Below are 26487 nucleotides of genomic sequence, written 5' to 3'. Positions count from 1 at the left end.
AGACGAACACTGGTCCAGCGCACAGCCTACTTCGCGAGAATTCGATTGCTGAGGAGCATGCACTCGATGTTTTAGCGTTAGGTTCTGTATCATCTAATGACCTAGGTTAGTGTATATCACATTGTTACGCTGTCATCAGCATTATTGCATTACTGAAAAAAAAACCGCTCTTGCATGTTTTCACCTTACAAGGCATAACCAATAAAAGTAGGTCCTTCATAAGCATAGATTAATTGAAATGTATAACAAGAGACTTCTGTCAGTGTTCGTGTTTACGTCTCGAACCCAGTCTAGCAGCCCATAGGGGAGTGACAACCGAAAAAAAAAAAAACACACACACACACGCACGCACACGCAAGACGCTGCTTTTTCTTATTTTTCTTAAAAGATTTGCGTGGCAATAATTTAATAATGAGACCATGTCTTCCGGAAATGAAAACTAGCGGACAGTGTTCCAATTAGGGTCACATGTTGTGATGCTAATACGGGGGCTTACAGTATAAGTTGAGACTCGCGTGTGATAAAATTGTTAGTTTTGTTCGAAAGCGAAGCATTGAATGCGATATCGAGGTTTAGCGTTTCGCTGGAGGCGTCTCAGGACACTGGCCTGATGCAAAGCGTGCCAGCGGCGCAGCAGCCGCCGCACCTTTTCAGTGACCAACTGTGATTGTATGTCTGTGCTCCTTTCTTTGTCTCTACTTTGTTATCACTTTACCCCCCTCCCCTCTTTCCCTAGCGTAGGGTAGCAAACCGCACCTTCCCCTCTGGTTAACCTCCCTGCCTTTCCCCTTTCCTCTCTCTCTCTCTCTCTCTCTCTCTCGGCGGTGCACGAGATGGAGACCGAAGGAAAAACTGTCGGCGTTGGTCAGCGTCCAAACAAATGATTGCATAAATTCAGCTTGACGTTTACCACAGTGTGGTATGTATGTACACAGCTGTTCAGCGGGAACGCTAATGTGTGTGCGAACAATGCCCTTGCCAGCAGTGGAAGCCAGAACACTGTCCTGGCTCCGGCGGAGTGGATCGAGTGGAGGATGAAAAATACGTCCACATGGCTTGGTCGCTTTTTCGACCCTAACGGACTTCGCGCCTCTGGGGGACCTTCTAGTTCTCCGCGCGGGTACCACACACGCACCATCAGTAGCAGGACAGCACGACAACGTCAACGCCGATGCCAACAGGGACGACGCAAATGCGTCTCGAGCGGCCGTATAATTGCTATCGCACAATAGCGACCAGATGAACGCAGAAACATGGCGAAGCGGTGACGTCGACGAACGAAAGACTTCTGGAAATACCAAAAGAAAAGCACCATTTCTCATCTGCAATGAAGCGATACCGTGCCTGTCATGACGAAACACCGCAAAAGGGTTGCCAGTAAGGTGCCGAATGTTTTATTTGCGGCTCTGTTGTCGCGCATGTCGCACATAGCGACGGTGTCGACGAGCTACTGGCTCTTGCGTCAATCATTCTGAACTCTCATTACTCTTTCAGCATCTGTGTATCACTAAGAACGTTGTGAGGGCACTATGTTCTTCATTCCGTCCAAATGTGCCGTTTCTAATGCAATGGAACTGTCCGGTTCTTTCATGCCTTCTAAGTGAACTCACACTTTCTTTATGCAACTTGCAGCACGAATTTTAGCTCCGTCTTGAAAATGGTCTCCTAGGTACTCGATTTGTAGATACAAAGTGTTTAGTCACAAACGAAAATAGACAGAATGCCCAAATGACTCCCAAAAGTGCTCACAGATGGGTCTGTCAAAGCCGATGCAGACATCTGCCCGGTTGCGTTATGCATGCCCTTCTTCGAGGTGCGTAGTCTGGTCGGATATGCTGTCTGGTTTCGTCAATGGTTGTTGAAGGTGCGACTATAACTGCTTTTTACGCAAACTAAATATTTTGCAAGAGTAAGCTGGACTGCTCTCTTGCGGACTCGAAACCTCCACTGTAACAACTATGTGTTAGTCTACCATCCATCAAGTCCTAAAAAAAGTCCTTAGAACGCAATTAGCATTCAATAATTATAGCGATGAACACACCATATTGCTGAAGACCGATTTTTTTAGCATCGGGAATGGTCATTCTGAGACTTCCGTTGCTTTGGCAATGTGCACCATACTCCCGTCTTCGAGTGCGGCCCACTTTTCTATGAAACTCATTTGCCAATGTCGCTCGTGAGCATGACGGCATGACTACGCCTGCTTGACGACGACGAAGTGACGATGATAGGATGACGGAGAGGAAATGTCGTCGATGGAACAACGGAAGTGGTATGGCGACGATGGCATGGCGACGATGGCATCAGGACACTAGGATGATGACGAGTGTATGAAGACGATGACACGACGACGACGGCTTGACGACGATTAAATTAAATTTTTGATTCAATTAGGGCGTTTCATGTGCCCGAAGCACGATTTGATATTGAGGCACACCGTAGTGGGGAACTCCGGAATAATTTGTATCACCAGCGGTTGTTTAACCTGCGCCTAAATCTAAGTACGCGGGTATTTCCGCATTTCGCCCTCATCGAAATGAGGTCGCCGTGGCAGGGATTCGATCCCACAACCTCATGCCTAGCAGCACAGCACCATAGCCACTAAGCAACCACGGTGGGCTCATGCGTGGCGGCGACGGTATGACGAGAATCGAGTGATGAAGGTGGAACGATCACGACGGCACCACGACGGCAATATGACAACGATTACAATAGTATAGCGATGAAACCGTGAAGGTGGCATGAGGACAATGAGAGGACGACAAGTGTATGACGACAATGGCGTGAGGACGACGGTATGACGACAACCCGACGACGAAGTTGGAATGACGACGATGGTAGGACCACGACTGCACCACGACGACAGTATGACAACGAATGCATGACGACAACTATATGACAACGACGCAATAACGACAATGGCATGGCAACGATACGAGGGCAATCGGATGACGACGAGGGTATGATGATGATCGCGGGACGACGACAGCATGAGGAGAATCGGGTGACAAAACTGGATTGATCATTGACAGCCTACGGAAGAACGGCCTTCCACGTACGTGCTCAGAAGATTAGCCAGAATGGTCCATATCTCGCGATACACTTTCAGGTTCTTTTTTTTTTTGTATTGATGTCTGGTGACGGGGCCGGGCCCTGTAAAAACTACGCCATTGTTTTTACTCGACTTTTCCTGGCAGCCATCTTGACTATTTCCCGTAAAAAACACAGACGTCCGTAATTTCTTTCCATGGCACTCAAATAACGCACCGTCGCATTTACAGCAATCTCCCGTAAAAAATACAGACGTATGTAGATTCATTTCATGCTACTGCAACAGCAGGCCCTCATATTTACAGCTATTGCTCGTAAAAAATACTGGCTTCTGTAATTTCATTCGGCGGCACCACAGATACAAACTCTAATATTGTCAGCAATTTTAGCAATATTTCAGTGAATTCTTTAACGATAATTTTCGATAAAACCTCGCCTGCTACATTTATTATAATCGGTATTAGATTATCCATTTTACTCAAAAGGTGTTCTGTACTACTCTTGCTGCAGATTTTTCTGCTTTACTATTCACTTTACAGTTCAGACATACATTTCATCTAAAGCAAGGAGAATTGACACATTGAAAAAAGATAGCTGACAATAAAACCAAAGCAGCAGCTGATGTCCATGTGAAACATATCACTGCTGATTTGAAGTTGAAGAAAGATTTGAAGAAAGAAGATGGGAAACAACCTAAACAAGTGAACGCGACAAATAGAACAAATTATGAAAAAGTTTAATTGTCAAATGTTACGTTTCTTTTCATGGGGTTTTACGTGCCAAAACCACGATCTGATTATGAGGCACGCCGTAGTGGGGGTCTCCGAAAATTTAGACCACCTGGGGTTCGTTAACGTGCACCTGACTCTAAGTACACGGGTGTTTTCGCATTTCGCCCCCCATCTAAATGCGGCCGCCGGGGCGGGGATTCGACCTCGCGACCTTGTGCTTAGCATTTCAACAGCGTAACCATTGAGCAACCACACGGGTGTCAAATGTTAGGCTACAGTGCAAGAATGGAGGCCAATATCTCTGACTGGCAAACTAACTTCGCGCATATTTTTGACAACCACATGTAATGTGTGCACCTGTACACCTAAAGCACGTTTTACGAATTTCCCTAGTTTATTGCTCTTTCTAAACAGCTCTTTTTTTTTTGCATTCTTAGGACCCTGAAATATACATAGGACGAAATATGGACAGTAACTTTCGTATGCACGCGCTACGCATATTAACTGAAATGAAAGCAGAAACACACACCTTGTTCTAGAATGCTGATTGCCTAGCGGTGGTAACTACAGACTCAACCTGGCAAGTTTTAGAGCGACATTTGCATCAGCAGAAATTCTACCGACATAAACCGCTATGTTAAATAGGTGAGAAGGAATAACGCAACTCGTTTATTGCGTAAAATAGTCTGCTAGCACCTTTGAAGAAAAAAAAACGTCATTTGAGGCTATATTTTGAATATCCACGCTGGAAAACACAGGGTGCTTGAGCTGTTGGGCAGAAAATGAACACAGAGTACAAATTGTAGAGCATAAAATTTTTTGCGCAGTGTGCTCTCACTACGCCACTTTTCGCTTTAATTTTCACAATCCAAGAAATGCGCTTGAGGTAAAAAAAAATATATCGTACCGAAATGTCCCATTCTGCCTGTATGATCTGATGCGAAAGTTCAGCACCTTTTTGTTAAGCGCTGGTTTTACGGTTGATTTTGTGCCACGACCTGGGTTGATCCCAAGGAGTACTCTGAAAGGAGGTAAAGCAAATAGAAAATAAACAGCAAGTACTAGATTGTATATTGTATAAATAAGCTGCAATATCGCTACGGAACAGTTATCTTAAGATTCAAGCTCTCACATAGCAAGACCAATTAAAGCGAACAATGCGCATGCAGGGCACAACGCTTCATGTGTAATAACTGTAGAGTTGATGCTGCGAAGAAGGTGCTGGCCTATTTTTCAATAAACTTTGTTACGCTGCACCGTTGATTAAGCTACTGCGAAGGGACGCACACATTTTACTTCCCATTGGTAAAGTCAAGTATGGTTACACTGACATTCCGATATGTCGAACGAAATTCCAAGTTCCGTTCAGATGCCTTAATTCTCAAAGCGGGTAAAGATTTTGGGGAATAGCCCATTTTATCATTTTACAAAAATATCAGACTTGTTCAAGTCTAAGAAACTATATTCCCAAAATTAATTTAATTGAGTTAGAAAAATAGGAACCGTCAACGCAGCATAAGCCACAATATTGTGAGACCAGGAAACAGAAGTGCGAGGTATTTTTGTCGAACAAGTGCTCTCGTTACCGAAATCATAAGCAGATCGAGCATGTGTGTCTGCTTGAATCTCGCAAGTTCTGACGATGTTCGCCTGCGTCACATGCACGACAAATACAAGAATTGACGTATACATGCCACCGGCTACACATGGCAGTGTATAAGGCGAAGAAATGGGAGTAAGCACATGAGCTGCCACACATTAACACTCAATGCGCTGTTGAAGACAATGTAAAAAATTTTTTGCCCAACGTAAAACACTTGCACCACTTCACGAATACAATCAATAACGTGACATGGCAGTCAGGCAACGATTCCTTCTCAGCCAACGGCGTCATCGAGGTACTTACGGAGCATCAGCGGACCGCTGAACGAGAACACGTAGGGCACTGCAAACGTACTGCTTTTAACTCCGCTATCGCCAAGGTTTCTTAAGTAAGCACTACTGTCAAAACACTATCAAACACAAAGTGTACTCGCACAACTGTATCGGCTCCGCAGACGGCAGTTAAAGAATACGCGCAGGGAGCTTCCGTTCGAGAAGTAGTTAGGTTAGGCTAGGCTAGGTTAGGTGCATAAGCAATTAAGGCTATGATGGTACGTTAAGGTATGTTTGCTGATGATTGCGTTGTCTATCGAACTATCACTAATAGTAATGACTGCATTTATCTTCAATATGACCTGAACAACATTACAGCCTGGTGTGATCAATGGTTAATGGTACTAAACAATAATAAATGTAAATCTATGTCAATTTCCCGTGGCCGTAATCGGCATGACTCTATCTACACAATTAATGAAATCCCAATCGACACTGTAAACTCTATTAAGTACCTAGGCATTATGATCACGCATGATTTAAACTGGTGCTAGCATATAACTAACATCATATCATCTGCCAACAAAACCTTGGGATTTCTGAAACGCAATCTCCGCAACGCTCCTCAACAGGTAAAACTACTAGCATATAAAACACTGGTTAGGCCAAAACTCGAATACGCATCACCGATATGGCATCCTCACCAGATTTACCTCAGCAACGCATTAGAATCCATACAGAACCGCGCCGTAAGATACATTCACTCGACATACTCATATGATATCAGCGTATCACCATTAAAAGTAGAGTCTGGTTTGGACACACTAGCGCACCGTCGCCGTATCGCGAGCTTATCATTATTCCATAAATTCTTCACCAGCTCGCTGCGCCACGCACCTTACATTGTACCACCTTCACGCATATCGCTGCGCACAGGCCACCCACTAAATGTTGCTCGCCCTAGCGCGCGCACTGTCACCGGCTCGTCATCATTTTTTCATCGTACAGCTAAAGACTGGAATGGCCTTCCCCACCACGTCGCTGCCATCACCACCTCATCTGCCTTCGTGGATGAAGTAAAGAGTATTCTGTCTTTAAAATAATATAGTGGGCAACCTCCTGTATTTTTGTACCACCCACCCCTTATCTAATACCCCGCAAGGGGTCTTTAAGGTAATAAAATGAAACGATGTACCATGCACTGGATAAGATTATCATCATCATCATCAGCCTGGTTACGCCCACTACAGGGCAAAGGCCTCTCCCATAATTCTCCAGCAACCCCGGTCATGTACTAAGATTATATAATTTCGTAAAAGTGCTTCAAGCAACAGAAATAATTGTTTAGAGCTTGCTTAAAAAGCCTGTTTCTTCTAGAAGCTTAAAATATCGTCTATAGATACAAGTGCCTTTTTGGATAGGATCAGAGAGGGATGAAATAGTGTTAATGTTTTGAAACGTTCATGAAGATATAGCTGTCTTGTTACCTTTAACGCCGGACATGTTGTTAAACTGTGATTGTTAGTTAGAGGTTCTCGGTAATGATTACAAGCCACTTGTTCTTCATTTTTCAATAGGAAATTGTGCGTGAAATGTGTGTGTCGAATACGAACACGACATAAAATAAGTTTTATTAAACGTTCCTGGTGGTTTGATGTCTTTCACTCCTGCAGCGTGGGTTTTACTATTTGGAGTTTGTCGATAGCTTTAGAGGGGCAATCCTTTTGCCACTTTGAGGTGATCACAGCATGGACCACCCGGACTAGTCCTTGAATGGAAGATTTATTTGTGTTAGTCTTTCATGGGCTGTCGCTGCTGCACATTGGTCCGTGTTTTCATTTCCCGGAATTCCCATGTGACTTGGAACCTAACCAAAGAGCATTTCCATAATATCCGTACTGTACTCTAAAGAAGAAAACCGCAGGAATGACGAGACCATGCTGTTGCATTTTTGATTCGACGAGCGGAATCTGTATGTCACATTTCGCGGACATAAGGCTTTTTTGATAGTCCCCTGGAGGACGTCTGCATAGATATGCTAATGGTGCAATCTAAAAGGACATGTTCGATTATTCGCGAGCTCCCGCAGGAACGATAGTATGTACATAGGAGTGGGAATATATTTTATTCATCCGTTCTTGAATTTGCAAGCAACAAGGCCGAATCCAACTGAACGAAAAAATTCCGTGTATTGCTGCTACCTGAGAAGCAAAGCGACTTATCTAGACTGTGGCAGGTGGAGAAGAGCTAACGCTCGTCCAATGCAGTGTTTGAGTGCATAGACTCTCCTTCGGCTTTCATTTTTTGTAGGCGAATTTCCGCGCAGACGAGACATCATCGCTTACAATAGCTATCATTAGTATGCTAGGCATGCCGCCAGGCAAACCTCTCCAGGATTCATTAAATATCCGTCGTCTCCCTCTCTCGCCTTCTCTCTCGCGTAATATTTGTCCCAAAAAGGCGAGCGGTATGGCACAGAACGTGACGTGGTTACCTCGTAGATAATGCACATGCCTTGAACGCACAGCTCTGCGCCGTGCATAGGACACGTTACAGAGAGGGGCCACATGATAACGCATAATCGTGGTTCTGATGAACGTCAAAGAAGGATTCTCAAAGGTTGTGTGAGACCAACAACTCACCTCATCATTTTCAGCTTGCTGATTAGACCTGGCAGCTGTTTAATTGATGTCTGGCGCTGCTTTCTCACCGCCCGTGCAAAGCAGAGGTCTTCACTCGAAGTTGCATATAGCCGACACAGTCAGGCATGGTGGTAATGCTCAGCGGTAAATAAATTGGGCGGCATTTGCACCACTTAAGTACACGCAAGTGGTCAGCTAGAAAAAAAAAACAGCACTGTTGCAGTGAGTTTGTTCTTAATACGTGGGCTGTAAATAAGGTACATATCGGTCTGGTTTCGCTTCTGCCGTTAATATGCTTCACATATAAGTATGGTCTCGGGCCAAATTCAGAAAGCTTGCCTTCGTAAAAGCTGTTTGTTATTGAGTCGCTGCCTTCTCTGATAATTTCTCTTTCACTATTGTTTCGCAACATGACTCGGACCTAGCATCCGATACTTCACTTAATCCGCCACATCACGTCAAATAACTTGGGCGGTGAGGAAGGAACTATCCATCGTGTCGTAATAATCCAACAAATCTCAAGTGCTGTACACGGCTATAACTTCTACAGTCTGACCCAAAAGCAACGAAGAAAACTCGAATCGCTTAACCACGAAGCCATGAGAGTTGTCACCGGCCTGCCGCCTTTCATACCCTTCCACCGCATCGCCCAAATGGCCCGGATGAATCCGATCGAGGTAATAGCCGAGGCTGCCAAGCACTCACATCACTTCCGACTAAGAGCCACGATGTCTGGTAGCAGTGCCCCCTCGCTTCTTCAAGCCTCTGCCCTCTTTCCCTGCTCCGTGTGATTGTCCCCTGAACGCGGACTTTGCAACCATTCCACTAAACGTGAATGCCTATCACGCATAGAGGCAGTTGACTTACGCAAGGCAACATGAAGCAGTAGTTCGCGCCGCTTCTCCCCATTGCCACGCTGCCTACAGTGACTCCGCCCTCAGTGACGAAGCTTCAGTCATATCGTACTATTACCTTTGCACCGCTGCCGCCTACTACTCCTTCCGCCCTGCCTGCAACGACCCATTAACGGCGGGACTGGCTGCGATATCCGCTGCATGCGGCGCCGTCCTCAAGCCCACTTTTGCAGCCTTCACTCATAATACTGTTGACACAAACTCGCTGGCCTCCATAAAGGCCTGCGCCCGGCTGGACTTGCGCAATGGTGCTGTCCACTCGATACACCGGGCGATGCGAATGGCTGTCGAGGCTGGCAGCACTGCCCACCTTACATGACTACCAGCTCACGCTGGTGTCGCTGGCAACCGAATGACCGACTCTCTGGCAAGGGAGCTTCTTTCCTGCCCCTCAGAGACTCGGCGACAAGTGCCTGATGACCCATACCCCATCGATCCGGACACAGTCCTGGAAGAGGCAAACATGGCTCGAAGGGCCGCGCTTTTGAACGCCCTACCGTAAAATCCCACTCCTCTGCCGGGGAAATTTACCCGTGCTGAAGGTACGCACCTGCGACGGTTCGTCACAGTGACAGCAGCGATACCAGCTCGCCGCGTCAGGATTCACCTTCAGACCAGGCAATCAGCCACTTGCCGCTCCTGTCCATGAAACGAGCTGCTAGATTAGGAACATACACTTTGCAGCGGCTCGGCTTTCGCCGAGCACCGAAGCAGAGCGATGGCTACCTTCCCCCCTATTCTGAGGCCGCAGGATTTGGACGCCTGGCGACTTCCCACTGGTCCCTCCCGGGAGACTGCGCGTCATATTCCAATCAATACTTCGATTTCTACAAGACTCACAAATGGTCCATTATATCTGAACTAACCTCTTCCTTTGTCCCTCGTCGGCCTTGATGGATCCACTTCCTAGGGGCGGAAACATTTTATGGTTATTTTCATAAACGTTTTAACAACAACACGAATGCCGGGTGCTTGTTCTTACAAACTAATCAGCCGCGTGAAAACGCGCCCCGAACACTCTTAAACAGTTTGCACCCTTTGAGGTGTATATTTCTCTCACAACAATAATCGTCATCTGTCTTACCCGAATTTGTTTTCTTTAACACGTTATCAGCATGACAGAGCTTCCCGACAGGAAAGTAGGGTGCGCAGCGTTTTCACGAAAGGAAATGCAAGCAAGGACGAGGGCGATTATCGTTGTGAGGCAAATATACGCCCCAAAGGGTGCAAGTTTTTTTAAGAGTGAAGAAGAAATCTGGATGTTTTCGTGCACACTAAAAATAGTTGCACCCTTTGTAGTGTATATTTGCCACACAGCAATAATTATCCTCTGTCTTCCTTGCGTTTCCTTTCTTGAAAACGCAGCGCTCGTTACATTCCTGTCGAGAATGCTCTGTCATGCTCATAACGCGCATGCCGTTCGTCACTTGGAAGTGCCGGGCTTGCAGCGTTAAAAATGTTGCATACATCCGTGAGTCCTGCAGAGCTCAACGGAGAGCGCAACTCAGCCGTCACACTGGCTCGCCGTATTAGCTGAACTTGCATGTTTGAGGAAGTTCTTACTTCCGCTATTTTTCTTTATCGATGTGAGTACGTTCGTTGAAAAGTGCCCCGAAACACTTTTTGAGCATAGTAAGAAAACGTTGTCGATCTATTAAAGAGGCTTATGTGAATATGTGAGCCAAATATTATTTCACTCATACGACAGGGAATTTACAATCTGGCGTCAAAATCAGTGAAATTTCGCTTGCTTCCGCTTCAGCAATGCTGTCATCCAGCGTCATCGCGAGCAGCTGGACCCACAACAGCTGTCGGCTGATTTGGAAATCGCGAGAACATTATCAGTAATACAATTATTGCTCATTTGAGCGACGTAAACGACAAAAAAAATATGTAGGTCTGCGATCTCTAACATAGCTGAAAACCATTTCAGCTTTGCACTGACGGTCTAAACATGACATTTACGCACTGCTACGTCTGCTGCGCGTGGCTTCCGAAGTGAAAGGAGTAGCGCAGACACCGCGGCCGTCACGGGGTGGCCGCTGGAGCCGCCTCGCCGCCGAGACGTTCAGCCTTTCCGCGGGGCCAGCGGGGCATTGCGCCCTTGCACCCGCTTGCCGTTTCCCCTTCTAGCGCGCTACGCTGTAACAAATTTCTTGTGAGAAAAACATAAAAAAGTAGGGCGCCTTTAGTAACACACCTTTTCTGTTTCTAACTTACTCTGTAGTTTAACAAACATTGTCTGTTGATGGCTGTTCCGTCATTCTGCAGAGAAGCTGTAGCTTTTTCAGCAAGGAAGACCAATTGGCTCGCGCATACGAGAGCTCTGTCTATATTTGTATGGCTGGAGAAGCTGCACTCAAATATTATTGAGGATAGTAAAGAGACGAAGAAATGCCATTTTGCTTGCGGTGTTCATGATATTTTTTTTTTATCTACTGTGTAAGAACCAGTTTTGCTAAAGTAAAAAAATGTATGTCTTTCAACATAAAGAAGAAAAAAAAGCAATTGCTTTTTTTATTGTCAGAAAGTTCCGCAGCCACGTGTGGAGGGGAAGATTGAGCGGTGGTTAAACGGGAGCAAAGCGCGTCGTCCTCCGTAGTACCGGCAAATGGGCATTCAGAAGCACGATTTCCCAGCAAAATGTCCCCAGATCTCTCTCTGGGAACTTTCTGGCTCGGGTAAACACGAAAAAGAGTCTTGTTATCTGCAGTAGCGCTCGAGCTCATCACGGGACAACGGCGACCTCTCTTTCCCTCCATCACCTGGAGAAACGTTACGTTTGCACATGTCATCGGGTATAAAGCTTGAACGTCATTCATCTTGTCTCAGTGTATACATAAATCAGCGCGACGGGCACAACACAAGCCGTGTGCGTTGTCCTTGCAGATGCCTGGCGATCTGCTATCCGCTCAAGTGCCAGTTGTCGACGCGAAGCGTGCGCAAGATACTTCTGGTCATCTGGACCTTCTCGGTGGCCATCACGTTCCCCTGGGCTCTTTACTTCACACTTCAGCCCATCCACCCCAGCATACCAGGCGTCACGCTCTGCGTCGAGCAGTGGCCGGACGAGCGCTCCTCAACGCTGTACTTTATCCTCGCGCACCTCGTGCTTTGCTACATCTTCCCGTTGCTGCTCATCGTCGTCTGCTACGGCTGTATTTGGGTCAAGGTATGTCCCTTTCACTTGCTTATATCAGAGAGTTTAGAATCTTGCGCGCGGATATGTGTTGAAGTAACGATATTTTTCTCTCTAACCTTGCTATGCCATCATCCCTTCTACTCTCTGTAGGGTAGACAACCCTACGTCTTTCCGGTTCGCTACCTTTCCTATCCTCATATTCTAGGTGTGTCGCAAGCATCTGTTCTTAGGAATTTGGAGTGTTTTAAAACGATGAAAAACGCAGACTCAGCTACTTATTTAGGCGGCTTGAGCGAACGTCCTTGTAGTTCAGCATGCACTACAACAACGCGTGGTGAGCTCTTCTTGCAATCAATGATTTGCCTGAATGAACGGATGGGCATCCCAGCTGAAATGATTGGGCTTCATTAGGTTTGACATATTAATAATAACTTCTTTATTTCCATCAGTGATGGAGGAGACTGCCGGTAAAAGTCGCTTTAGAGGCAAGCGACTTGACTAGAACCCGTAGCCTCCTTTACACGGCAAATATCGATTGAACAGGAGATATATATACATAGAAATTGACTACATGTGAAATATTGCCGCGACGCCATCTGTGCCCAACCACGCTGACGACGAGGACGACGACCTCGTGCGCGCAAGTGAGGGTGCTAGAGAAGACGAAGCCAAGACTGAACGCTTGTTCTAATTGTCTAGATAAAATACCGCTCTCCGCTCTTGTCTCAAGTGAGCCGTGACACTGGTGGAGGTGCTGGGTATCGCATCATCGCCTAATGATAGGGACGACTCCTGCGAGTAGCCCTCCGTCCAGTCCTTCAAGACATCATCCACGCGTCGAGACACCTGTGCACCGCGCAAGCCGCCGCCTACAAGGTCTGTGCCCGGAATTCGGTCTCTTGCAACAAACTTCGTCAGCGACCTCACCGACTCAGGAAATGGCGATTGCGAGTCCAACACAGGTGACTATCCAAAACAATCTAATCCCCACAAGCTTCCACGGTGACACGTACGAAGACGCCGAAGACTGGCTGGACCAGTACGAACGCGTAGCTAAGGTCAATCAGTGGCGTCCGGACCAGAAGCTTTCCAATGTGTACTTCGCTCTTGAAGGTAGCGCAAGGACGTGGTTCCAAAACCGCGAGGCACATTTGACAACGTGGGACGAATTTTGCCGTCGGCTACTTGACACCTTCGGAAGCACTGATCGCCGAGATAATGCACAACGCCTTCTCGAGTTGCGCATTCAGAAGCCCAATGAAAGTGTCTCCATGTTTGCCGAGGACATGTCTCGTTTGTTTCGCCGCGCGGATCCCAACATGCCGGATTCGAAGAAGCTGAGCCATCTCATGCGCGGCGTCGAAGAACAGCTCTTCGCTGGTCTCGTGCCTAACCCGCCTACAACAGTGGAAGAATTCATTAAGGAAGCCACAGTAATCGAGCGGGCGCTCCAGCAGCGTTGTCGGCAATACGAACGCCTGACTAACGATGCGCCTGCAGGAGCCGCAGTACTCACAGTGACAGACGAGACCTCACTGCGTCAACTGATAAGGGACATTGTGCGCGAGGAGATTGCGAAGCAAACTGTGACACCGAAGGAGTTTACTGTTGCTTCGGTCGCTGAAGTTGTTCGCCAAGAAATTCGGCAAGCATTAGCACCTCCTGAGCCACTCCCTGAACCGAGTCCCGGGCCTCGCTTCGAGCCACGCGCATATAGCTACGCAGACGCTGTCCGTCGCCCGCTTTCTACCATGCCGGTACAGCAGTACCACCAGCGGCCACCTGTTGCTGCCTGGATACAGAGGGAGCATTTCAGGCGACCACAGCTTCGCAGGACCGACGTATGGCGCACTGCTGATCGCCGACCATTGTGTTTTCACTGTGGCGAACCAGGGCACATTTATCGTTTTTGCCCTCATCGCCAGGGTGGCATCCAGGAAATGTCACCTGCCACTCCGCGCCAGTTTCAAGAGAGACATCCACGCTTCGACGACAGTGTCACTCGGGAACAAGGCAGCTCAGCTAATCTTCGGTCGCGCTCGCCGTCTCCATTACGTTATTCTTCGCCGAACCGTCGCAGTTTCGCCGACGTGGTACGAGGCCGCTCTCCAAGCCCACGGCGGGGAAACTGAAATCAGCGACCTCCGGGGGGAAGGTTGCAAGTCGTCGAACCGCCGAAAATCCCCCATTATTACTGAGAGACGAGCAGAGCAACCCGGAGAAACGGGACGCCGACGAATTTGTAAGTGCCGACCTACCCTTAATAATTGATGGGCACGACGTGACAGCTTTAGTCGATACTGGCGCAGACTTTTCGATAATGAGTGAACAGTTGGCAGACCGGCTTAAGAAAGTCAATATGCAATGGACGGGCCCTTATATTCGAAATGCCGGGGGCCAGATAATGATACCTACAGGAAAATGTACTGCACGGCTCCAGATAGGAAATACAGCTTTTGTCGCCACTTTTATGATTTTAAAGGAGTGCTGCAGATCACTCATCCTTGGAATGGATTTCTTGCGGGAGTACGGCGCCGTGGTTAACATACGGGACGGCGAGATAACCTTGTCAACTAATACAGACACGAGCCAAGACGAAGAGCGCCGACGTACATCGTTACGTGTAGCCGACGACGACGTCTGCATACCACCACTATCATGCAGTCTTGTCTCCGTAAGTTGCGGAGAACAGTTTGACAAGGACGGTGTAGCTGAACAACTAACTGCACTTCTGTTCCATCAAGGTATTGCCATCGCTCGGGGCATCGTCAGCCTAATCGGCGGTCGCACAGAGGTACTACTGACAAATTTTACCAATGAACGCCGGCACATCAGTAAAGGCACCGCTGTGGCGTACTTTGACGAAATTGACCACGTCCAACACTGCTTTGCTGTAAAAGAGGAATCAACCACCGATACGATGCCATCTACACCCGTCGTCGACGTTGACCCAGGTTTAGCGCCGCAGCAGAAACAAAGGCTCAGAGAACTGATTGACCATTTTAAGGACTGCTTCTCTACAACGTCCCGAGTGCGTCAAACACCACTGACGAAACACCGCATCATTACGGAGGAAACAGCAATACCCATCCGACAGCAGCCGTATCGCGTAGCTGAGAAAGAGCGTGAAGCAATACAGCAGCAAGTCAAGAAAACGCTAGAAGATGATGTCATCCAGCCGTCGAAAAGTCCTTGGGCATCGCCCGTGGTACTCGTTAAGAAGAAGGATGGCAGCCTGAGGTTTTGTATCGATTATCGCAAGCTCAATCGGGTTACGAAAAAAGATGTGTATCCCTTACCACGCATCGACGATTCCCTCGACAGGCTACGGCATGCACGTTACTTCTCATCGATGGACATAAAAAGTGGATACTGGCAAATAGAGGTCGATGAGCGGGATCGTGAAAAGACTGCGTTTGTGACGCCTGATGGGCTCTATGAATTCAAAGTTCTCCCTTTTGGTTTGTGCTCTGCCCCAGCCACGTTCCAAAGGCTAATGGATACGGTTCTCTCAGACCTTAAGTGGAAGACTTGCTTAGTGTACCTAGACGATGTGATTGTTTATTCTGCCACATTTGATGAACATCTCAGTCGGCTACGGTCAGTTCTTCAAGCCATACGGTCCGCTGGGCTTACCTTAAAACCTGAAAAGTGCCACTTTGGCTATGAAGAACTACAGTTTTTGGGCCACATTGTAAGTCACACAGGTGTCAGACCTGATCCTGAGAAAATCGCAGCCGTCGCAAAGTTTTCAAGGCCTACGGACAAGAAGGCAGTCAGACGCTTCCCGGGCCTATGCTCATATTACCGGCGATTTATTGCGGGTTTTGCACGCATCGCCTCACCGCTCACCTGCCTAACCAGAGAAGATGTCACGTTTGTGTGGGGCGAGGAGCAGGAGGCGGCATTTAACGAGTTGCGGCACCGTCTACAAACTCCACCTGTTCTTGCCCACTTTGACGTGGATGCGCCGACAATGATCCACACCGACGCCAGCAATGTCGGTCTAGGTGCCGTCCTTGTTCAGCGGCAAGACGGCGCTGAGCGAGTCATCGCTTACGCGAGTAGAACACTGTCACGTGCCGAGTCGAACTATTCTACCACAGAGAAGGAATGCTTGGCTGTAGTATGGGCCGTTACCAAGTTCTGTCCGTACATATATGGCCGCCCATTTCAAGTCATAAGTGACCACCATTCTCTCTGTTGGTTGACCAACATGAAAGATCCATCTGCACGTTTGGCACGCTGGAGCCTACGGCTTCAAGAGTATGACATGACAGTGGTCTATAAATCGGGAAGGCAGCACTTAGACGCTGACTGCCTCTCCAGATCACCGATCGAGTTGTCAGGCCGAGATGATGACGAATCCTCAGGCTTTTTAGGAGTTGTTGGTGCGGCTACCATCTCTCAACAGCAGCAAGAGGACCAGGAGCTCGCTTCACTAATTGATTTCTTACAAGGTCGCACCACAAACAAACCCAGATTGTTCTCAAGGAACTTGTCATCATTCTGCATACGCAACAGTGTTCTTTTTAAGAGGAACTTCAATTCAACAGGGAAGCGATATCTACTGGTCATCCCTCAAACTCTCCGCAGTGAAATCTTGCAGGCCTGTCACGATGAAGCTACCTCGGGCCACCTAGGCTACACAAGAACATTAGCACGGATCAAAGAGCAATACTACTGGCCACGGCTCGCAACACAGGTGAAGCACTACGTTCGAACGTGCCTTGACTGTCAGCGACGAAAAGTGCCACCTACGAAACCTGCCGGACTATTACATCCCGTTCAAGTGCCGGAAACACCGTTTGCACAAATTGGGATGGACCTTTTGGGCCCATTCCCAATATCAACTTCAGGAAATAAGTGGATCATAGTTGCAACAGATTACCTTACGCGTTATGCAGAAACCAAGGCACTTCCGAGCAGCACAGCAGCTGAAGCCGCGCAGTTCTTCATCGAAAACGTCGTTCTCAGGCACGGGGCTCCAGCGGTCATCGTAACCGACAGGGGAACCGCGTTCATGGCTCAACTTTTGCGAACTGTACTCACGCTCAGTGGCACGGCACACAGAAGTACGACAGCTTATCACCCGCAAAGCAATGGACTTACGGAGCGCCTCAACAAGACTCTCGCAAACATGCTGTGCATGTATGTCGATGTGGAACACAAGAACTGGGACCAAATATTACCCTACGTAACCTTTGCTTATAATACGGCTCGGCAAGAAACAACAAGAATGACGCCATTCCGTCTCCTCCACGGTCGAGAAGTGACTACAATGCTGGATGCTATGCTTCCTCATGATTCCAGCGATTCCGAGATTGACGCCGCAGATTTTACAGAGCGCGCCGAAGAAGCAAGACAGCTTGCGCGCGTTCGCATAACTAACCAGCAAGACCGTGATGCCCGACGTTACAATCAACGCCATCGATGCGTCGTCTACCAGCCCGGCCAAAGAGTCTGGGTTTGGGCTCCAGTACGCCGCCGAGGCCTCGCGGAGAAAGTTCTGCGCCGATACTTCGGACCCTACAAGGTTCTACGACGCCTTAGCGACGTCAACTATGAAGTCATTCCTGACAGCCAATCCTGCTCGAGGCGCCGTCAGGACCTGCCTGAGACTGTGCACGTGGTGCGCATGAAACCTTATTTTGCTGAATGACATGGGCACTTGCTGGTCGGCTGGACACCGGGTGCTACCCGCCGAGCATCGGGACGATGCTCCTTTGAAGGGGGGGCAAATGCCGCGACGCCATCTGTGCCCAACCACGCTGACGACGAGGACGACGACCTCGTGCGTGCAAGTGAGGGTGCTAGAGAAGACGAAGCCAAGACTGAACGCTTGTTCTAATTGTCTAGATAAAATACCGCTCTCCGCTCTTGTCTCAAGTGAGCCGTGACAATATGCATAAAAAATAAACGCAGAAACTCAAATTTCCTGAAGGACGCTCTTCAGTTATTTAAGAAAGAATTAGTGACAAAATGTTCAGGTAAAGCTCGTACATCACCTATATAAATATCAAGATTTGATTTCAGAAACAAATTTAAAAGTGTTGGTAGTGTGTATGTTATCTTTTGTGTAGGATAATTGGCTCGCGGAGTGACCACCTTCCACTGTTCCGTACACCTTGTGATGTACGAATGTGTGTTCCTTGTGAGATTAGATAACTCATGAAGAAACTTTAAATTCTCTTTTACCTCCCGTTTGAAAGCTTGACTTAACTTGTAATTATAAATGTTAAACACGGGTATTATATTTCCTTTTGGAAATAGGGCTGATATGTGGGCATTGTAAGGTGAGTTAAATAGTGCTCGCACAAAATTTTTCTGAAGTATATGAATCTTCTCTAGATTCGTACGTGATGTGGTACCCCACAAGAGCAGACAGTAATAAAGTGTAGAAAAAAATGGTGTATTATAAACATGAACCTTGATTCTGTAAGGTAAAAGAGGTCTCAGCCGCACCATCATGCCAACTACACGAGATAATTTGCGCAATATCGATTCTATGTGCATGTCCCAAAGCATATCTTGTGTGAATATAACTCCAAGTATTTTAAAACTATCTACAATTTCCATGTTTACATCGTCATAAACGAGGCTGATGGAACTGATTATTTGCTTAGATTTGGGCCTAAAGATTACTGTTTTTGTTTTGTTCATATTGATTTGCAGACAGTTTTGTTTTGACCATACATGAAGAATTTTCAGAGCAGTATTAGCTTTATTCTGAAGGATACTAGAGTCAGGTGATGAAAAAATATACTGGCATCGTCTGAGTACATTACGTATATCGCATCTTTATAGATATTTACTAAGTCATTTATATATACAATAAACAGGAACGGGCCAAGAATACTACCCTGAGGAACGCCTCTAGTGATATGTTTCAAATTGGAGCAGCTATTGTTTATTTCAAGATATTGATAGCGATTATCAAGATAAGATTTTATAAGGCTTACACAGTGACCTCGAATACCGTAGGTTTCAAGCTTATCAAATAGGACAGAGTGAAAGATGCAATCAAATGCTTTAGTAAAGTCAATATAAATACCAAGGACAATGTTCTTAATTTCAAATTGCGATATAATAAATTCATTTTGATGGGGTAGTGCTAATTCTGTAGACCGTCGTTTCCTAAATCAAAACTGGGCTGGAGAAATTAGGCTGTGCTTGTCAAAAAACTTTGAAACCTGCATTGCCATTAGTTTTTCTAGCCCTTTCGAAAAAGCAGGTAATATAGAAATGGGTCTGTAATTTTTAGTATCATTAACGTCACCTTTCTTGTACAATACCGACACTCTGGCTATTTGCATCCGTTTAGGAAAGATAGCGCTTGACAAACAGAAATTAAAAATATAGGTAATGTACGGGGAAATGATATCAAGCACATACTTCATAGGGCGAACCTGCATGCCTTCTGCATCGCAACTTGAGCTATTTTTTAGTGAGAGGAAAACTGATGTCACCTCGGTCTCAGTAAAGGGGTGAAGAGAGAGTGAAGATGAATCTCTGTTTGGCATAAATTCACTAATATCGGACGACGCACTACCACCAGAAAAGTTTACAAGGTAATCATTAAAAACATTTGCAAGAGCACTTCCCGATACTTCGTTTCCATCATGTAATAGAGTTTGTATTCGCGGAGCTGACTTTCGACGATTTAAGACATCATTTAGCTTTTTCCATAAGGTATCAGGTTTGTTCAAACAACCCTCAAATTCTGCATGAAAATAGGACTTCCTATGCAATTTAATTCCTTATTTAGCTTATTTCTATATGACTTGTATTCTTTTAATGCACTTGGATCCTGAGTCTTGACAAACTTGTGATAGAGCGCATTTTTATAATGAATTCGTTTTAGCAATTCAGGGGTTATCCACGGCTTCTGTAATTTTTTACCGAGCCTGAGCCTTTTTTCACGAAAATGGTTTTTATATATTCGAGAGACTTCATCAATAAGTTTGCCATACGCCATTTCAACGTTATCTATTTCTAAAATTTGTTTAAGGTCGCACCCTAGAAGTTCGTCTCTGAAGCTATCTAGACGTGTTTGACTAATACTTTGACAAAGTATATACTCATGCTTCCAGTTCTTTCTAAAGTTGCGTTTTCTTAATAAGAGAAATACTGGAAGGTGCGCACTAAGATCGTGTGACATCACCCCGGCAGTAACATTTTCAATGTCACCATTTGTTATGAGCAAGTCCAACAATGTTTCACTTTTGTTTGTAATCCTTGTTGGCGTACGCATTAAATTTTCATAACCATTTAAAGCTAAAATATTTAACATAGCCTTTTGTGCTACAGAAGTGGTCAGCATGTCGATATTAAAATTACCAGCGGATACCAAGTAATTGCTATTTTCTGCAGTAAAAGAAAGCAGCTGTTCATAAAAAGAAAGGAACTGAAAAAGATTTCCATTTGGAGGCCTGTAGCAAACAGAAAATATGTACTCATTCGCACGAGCTGTTACCATTTCAAAATTGTCGCAACAAATACAAAGGTCGGGAAGCAGTTCCCAACTTACATGCTCTTTCAACAACAGCAAAACACCGCCACCGCGGTGGTTTGTTTGGTTCACACAAAACGATTGATAATGTCTAAACTTAGGCACGTCACGACCATCTCTGCACCAAGTTTCACTGAGCATTACAGCATCAAACAAAAAATAAAAACCATTGATAAAGTCATCTATATCTGTTTCTTTGTTATAGAGCGAACGAACATTAAGGTGAAGACACTTGAATGAACCAGCATGCTGATTTGAGACAAGATTATCTACCTCGCGCGGAAACAAGGGACTGTCAGTAGCCATCTTGAAGCGGGAAAGATCAAATTCAGTACGCTCACAAGAGAGCAGGCTCAGGAAAGAAAGTCTGATCTGTGACGCACTAAGATCACAGAGTCGCCCTCGGTCTTTCGCAGCAAGATCTTTCAATTCCTGTGCCACGCGAATTCGTACCCGTTCACTTTCGCCCAGTCTTTAGCCTCTCGAAGCAGTTGCCGGTTGTAACTGGTCATGTTTTCCTGAAAGAACAACTTGGATTTCTTTTCCCTCAGCTTTGAGCGGCTGTCCAGCCACTGGTCTCGAACAGATTGCCTGAGATACCTCACAATTATACCAGGAATTCGGCCGGCTTTGCATGAGAGGCGGTGAATGGCAGCGACAACGGTTTCAGTAAGTACAGGGACCTCAATCAAAGTGGCAAGAGAATTCACTTTCTCAAGCAAATTTTCGTTGTCAGCAGCACTAACACCGTGAATTGCTAGGTTTAACCTGCGGTTTCTCCATTCTAGTTCGTTTAGATCCACCTCTAACTTCTTTTTCGCATGGTCACTAGCCTGAGAGCTCTGTTCAAGGTCAGCGCCAGTGTGTGTCGTGTTTCCTTTTGTGGTTCCTCTTAGGTGTTTGCGCTGTAACGTTAAGTTCAGAATTATGAACCAACTAGGCCCAAATGAAGTTTTACTGAATTTTCTGTTCAAGGTGTTCAGCCCTTTTTCGGATTTCCTTTCGTGTCCTTTTCTTGCGCGGCAAATCGTGCCAACCTCCCGTCATACTTATCAGACATTAGTTGTACCGACCGGTCAATGCTTGGCACATTCTCTTTAAGCGGCAACAACTCATCCAACTTTTGACTTATGTTCGCTAAAAGCGACCTTATATCAGTCAGTTCGTCAGTTGACGACTTTCCGCTTGAGCCTTAATTCATTATCCTTTCCTGCAACTCTGCACGCAGAGCAAGTTCACTTTTCTTTAGCCGATTAAGATTTTTTTATATTGTTTATCCGATAAGCCAGCACATATCCCAATGTGACCCGCCGTGGTTGCTCAGTGGCTATGGTGTTGGGCTGCTGAGCACGAGGTCGCGGGATCGAATCCCGGCCACGGCGGCCGCATTTCGATGGGGGCGAAATGCGAAAACACCCGTGTACTTAGATTTAGGTGCACGTTAAAGAACCCCAGGTGGTCGAAATTTCCGGAGTCCTCTGCTACGGCGTGCCTCATAATCAGAAAGTGGTTTTGGCACGTAAAACCCCATAATTTTTTTGTCCCAATGTGAAAGAGCTCCTTACATTCGCCAACACGTCATTGGAGTATGCGATTTCATCAAGGCGATCCCCCCACCTCTTAACTGCCCCGCTACCCTACCCCATCCCTCATCCACCCTTACCGAGCGATGGGAGACCTTGCTAACCAGCACCGCCCTGGAAGACCAGCTCGTCCTGATCTCCAGGGGCCAGGCGGCTAGGGAAGCATATGGGTCCCGTGAAGAGGGAACCACTTCTATCGACTGCGTCTAAGAAGATGTCGAGCTCGGCTCAATAAAGTTGTTTCTCTCTCTCTCTCCCTTACATTCGCCACATGACACAGATACTTCATCTGAGCTAAGAGCTTCATTGCATGAGCAACAAGTGCCTACAGTTGCCATGGGAACAGGATACGGAAACACAGGAAAGCAGACTCGAGTGGCAGCAGCGGTAGAGTAGATAACATGAAATGAACTAAAGAGCAAATATGTTAGAAGGCGTGGACTAACCTGCTTAGAACAGGGGAATGCAAGCCAATGTGCCAGGTTCGCTACCGCTGCTGCCGAAGTGTCGTTGTCTTCCACGTCGGCGGCTTTTATTGCGAGGAATCGGGAAGGCAGTGGCACCCGGTGGTAGAAATCGTCGACGCTATCAGCTGCAGATAGCGGCTGGGCTGAGGAATTCGCACGTGTAGGTAACACGCGAACGATGCAACACCAAAGATGAAAAGGGTAGGTAGCTCCACACAGACTACCGCCGGGGACACAAGGGCCGTCGAAGAATCTGCGTAGAACAGGGGAATGTAAGCCAATGTGCCAGGTTCGCTACCGCTGCTGCCAAAGTTTACTGCAAAATTATTTACTCCTTTTGTCTTTTTCCTCGAGCACGGCGGCTCCTCGAAACAATTCCTCTGTTCGTTAAATAATTTTCTTTATACTTCATGGTTCGTTAAATACGACAGGTCCCTTAAATATTCTGTTCCACAAGCTTATGTTACTAAGCCTGGCGGCTATGGAGGCTATGTCTACTGGCTCTGAAGCCCTGAAGGCAGGTCATACGTAGCTTAGCAAAAATAGTAACACTAGCACCGCTTTCGTGATATCTGTCCCCAAAGTTTCTGAAATGTGCTTCGGTGTTCCAATTAAAATCGTTCTGTACTGTAAAAGGCGCGCTTTTGGGAAACTGTTAACTGGAACGCCAATGTATATCTAGCCCATTTTAAGGCCGCATATCTCGAAAGTATGCTTAATCTTACGATTTCTGCTAAGCTGGCATGACGTCACCACTCCTCGGCTTCAACATGTGTCCTAAAGTTAGTAATTAAAAAGTTAATTCGTATATTTTATCTAAGTAGCTAGAACATTGTTGAAATTTTTCTTGATGCTATTGTCCGCCCAGCCCGTAGTGTCTGCAATAACAGCAGTAGACTAGATACGGGTTTTTTCTTAACTTTTCCCATACAAAGAGACACTAGCATATCTAACTGCATTAGCCTGCGAGTGATGGAGCAGAAGCTTAAAAGCTAAAAAAGAACCTTGGGAGGAAGCTAAGGGCAGTGGAACAATTGATCAAGAGCGAAACCACCGCAGTAACGTTATTATATCGAAAGACAGTATCGATTAGGGATGACGCAGGTGGATGTCTTTACTTTAGATGAAGGGGAACAAATGTACTTTCGCAGGCTAAGTAATGCGTAGAACATATAAATGATAACTTCTCACGTTGCACAATGTGTGCCAGGCCAAACAATCTACAGTCAAAGGCGGCAGGAATTCGATCGAAAGATGCAAATAATGACACGTTCGACACGTCGTTTCAAGGCGCTCTAGCAGCGCTACAAAAGTAGAGTAAGCCAGCAATTAACCTTTACGACTAGCGTGAGTACCATCTGATGTTCTTTGTAGAGCCCGCAGCAGCAAGCTCTAGAAATGACTTCGTGCGATTCGTATGAAAAGGCGCTGGCCAATCGTTTTAGCGAACATATTATTAGTGCAGGTGGCCCAGCGAAGGACTAAGTCTTCTTACGAAAGTAAATATCTGCATTCAGAACCTCTGTGTACTCGGCGGGTGCCACGGCGAACACATCATATCTCTTGGACAACGTGCACTACTTTCGTGACGTAACCTTGTCCTGCAAGGCTGTGTGGTTCGCTTGGCGCTAACTTCACAACGCGTGATGTTTTTGTTTCCTGCTTTTATAGAGACTCCGAGAAGTTATCCCATGAGAGCCATGACGAAGAGTAAATTGACAGAGAGCATGCGTAACTGTGCCAAGCATAGAGTAAGCGAGCCAAGCAATTAACAAAGCTCAAGAACAGCACTGTGGTCGCATTACGTATAGTCTTAGCAGCGCATTTTGCAACAGAGGCAAGGGCGCCAGACTTTGCGAGATACTGCAGTCGGCGGTCCTCTGTATCCGAAATTCCGAGTTCGTGAAGTAGCTAAGTTTGACGTTGCTTTCGCCTAGCCGCTCGAACGGGGCGAAACACACAATATTTCTTACAGTACGACGGGACCCCGCGGTTATATGAGCCGCGGCTCGGCGGCGCAGTCCGTTGCAGAATGTTATTGGTTTCGTGTAGCATAAGCAAGCATCAGTGGGCTAATCGTGCCGACGATCGAGCAGCGCGCTGCCACAGACTGCTGTCGCGCACCTGTCATGGAACTGACGGAGCGTAACTGCTCCGCTTAGCTCGCGATACGGCTGACCCCGCGGCTGATGGGTGCTCGGCGATCACTCAGCTCGTTGCGTTGTCGCGGTGCCGCTTCACCAATTGTGTACGCGGGGCACGGTAACGTTTTCCGCGTTTTTCAGGGCGCTTCCCCGGGCACTAAGTTTGCGTCTTGGTGTGCGTGTTTTAAATGAGTAAGCATTTAGAGGGCCGTCCGTCCGTCCCTCTGTCCGTCACGTAAGATCATCGCTTTCAAGATCATCGCTGCAGCACCGAGCGAGTTGACCTTCGTGCTGCCTCTTACTTCAACGCGAACAAAAAAAAAAAAAATTAAATTATGGGGTTTTACGTGCCAAAACCACTTTCTGATTATGAGGCACGCCGCAGTGGGGGACTCCGGAAATTTCGACTACCTGGGGTTCTTTAACGTGCACCTAAATCTAAGTACACGGGTGTTTTCGCATTTTGCCCCCATCGAAATGCGGCCGCCGTGGCCGGGATTCGATCCCGCGACCTCGTGCTCAGCAGCCTAACACCATAGCCACTGAGCAACCACGGCGGGTAACGCGAACTAAGCGGCGACGACAAAGCGCACGCGGAGCTATCAGCCCTCGGCGCACTCTGTCCCCATCCCAGGTCCCTTTCAAGATAGGGCCCTCGCGGCCGCGTCATATACGCAGCCACCGCCGGCGTATGCACTTGATCGCGATTGATAATGATTGGCATTGGGAGGAGGCGGCGCCATCGACCACGTCTACGTACGTGGTCTACCAAACGTGACACTGTTCAATTACGTCACGTACTAGACCGCACATCGGCCAGTGCTCATCTTCCACGAAGCAGCGGCATCATGCAAACGCACTATCATCCAATTTGAGCATAAAGAAAAAATGCAACAAGAAGAACCAAACAAGAGACAGTGTACATAATAAGCTTTCATTGTATTTGCTTCATTTACAATATCTCTCTCATCATGTCGTCCCGCATCCACATCCTCTGGGAGTTATCTATAACATGAGTGAACATTGCTAGTACTCGCCTCTTCGTTGTCTCATGCTGGTCTCAGTTAACATTTCGGTGTTGTAACCGCGCTTCTCTGTCTCACAATTCTTCTTTCGCGGTATTTTTCGCAATTATAACAAACACAGCCACACGCAACGACGAAACAGCAGGTGATTAGTGGCAAATGCTTACGCATCATTTAGATAACTCCCACAGAAGACTCTGCGTGTAATTTTTTACGGGTGCGTGCGTCGTTGCGCTCCTTAACAGCTGGTGCCTCCTAACTGCGGCCCTCGTTAAAGGAGACAACGTCGCCCCAAACCTATTTATCTTTCAAGGTTGGGGTATCGCAGGCGCCTAATGACTGAAAATCTTCAGGAATGAAAGAGAGCTGTCCAAAAAAATTAAAGCATGTGGTTTTACGTG

General features: G+C 46.8%; 1 protein-coding gene across 1 annotated transcript in view; it reads left to right on the top strand.

The window, feature by feature from the left end:
- LOC126547102 (neuropeptide SIFamide receptor-like) overlaps window positions 1-26487 on the top strand; it is a 258316-nt gene that overhangs the window by 222249 nt on the left and 9580 nt on the right. The window contains exon 3 of the mRNA XM_050194963.3: window positions 12103-12385. Coding sequence (XP_050050920.1) covers window positions 12103-12385 — 283 coding nt within the window. The remainder of the gene's footprint in view (window positions 1-12102; window positions 12386-26487) is intronic.

This window comes from Dermacentor andersoni, chromosome 1 (assembly GCF_023375885.2).
Source record: "Dermacentor andersoni chromosome 1, qqDerAnde1_hic_scaffold, whole genome shotgun sequence".
NCBI lineage: Eukaryota > Metazoa > Arthropoda > Arachnida > Ixodida > Ixodidae > Dermacentor > Dermacentor andersoni.
Note: the sequence above shows the minus strand (reverse complement) of the source record. Positions and strands in the feature narration are given on the sequence as shown.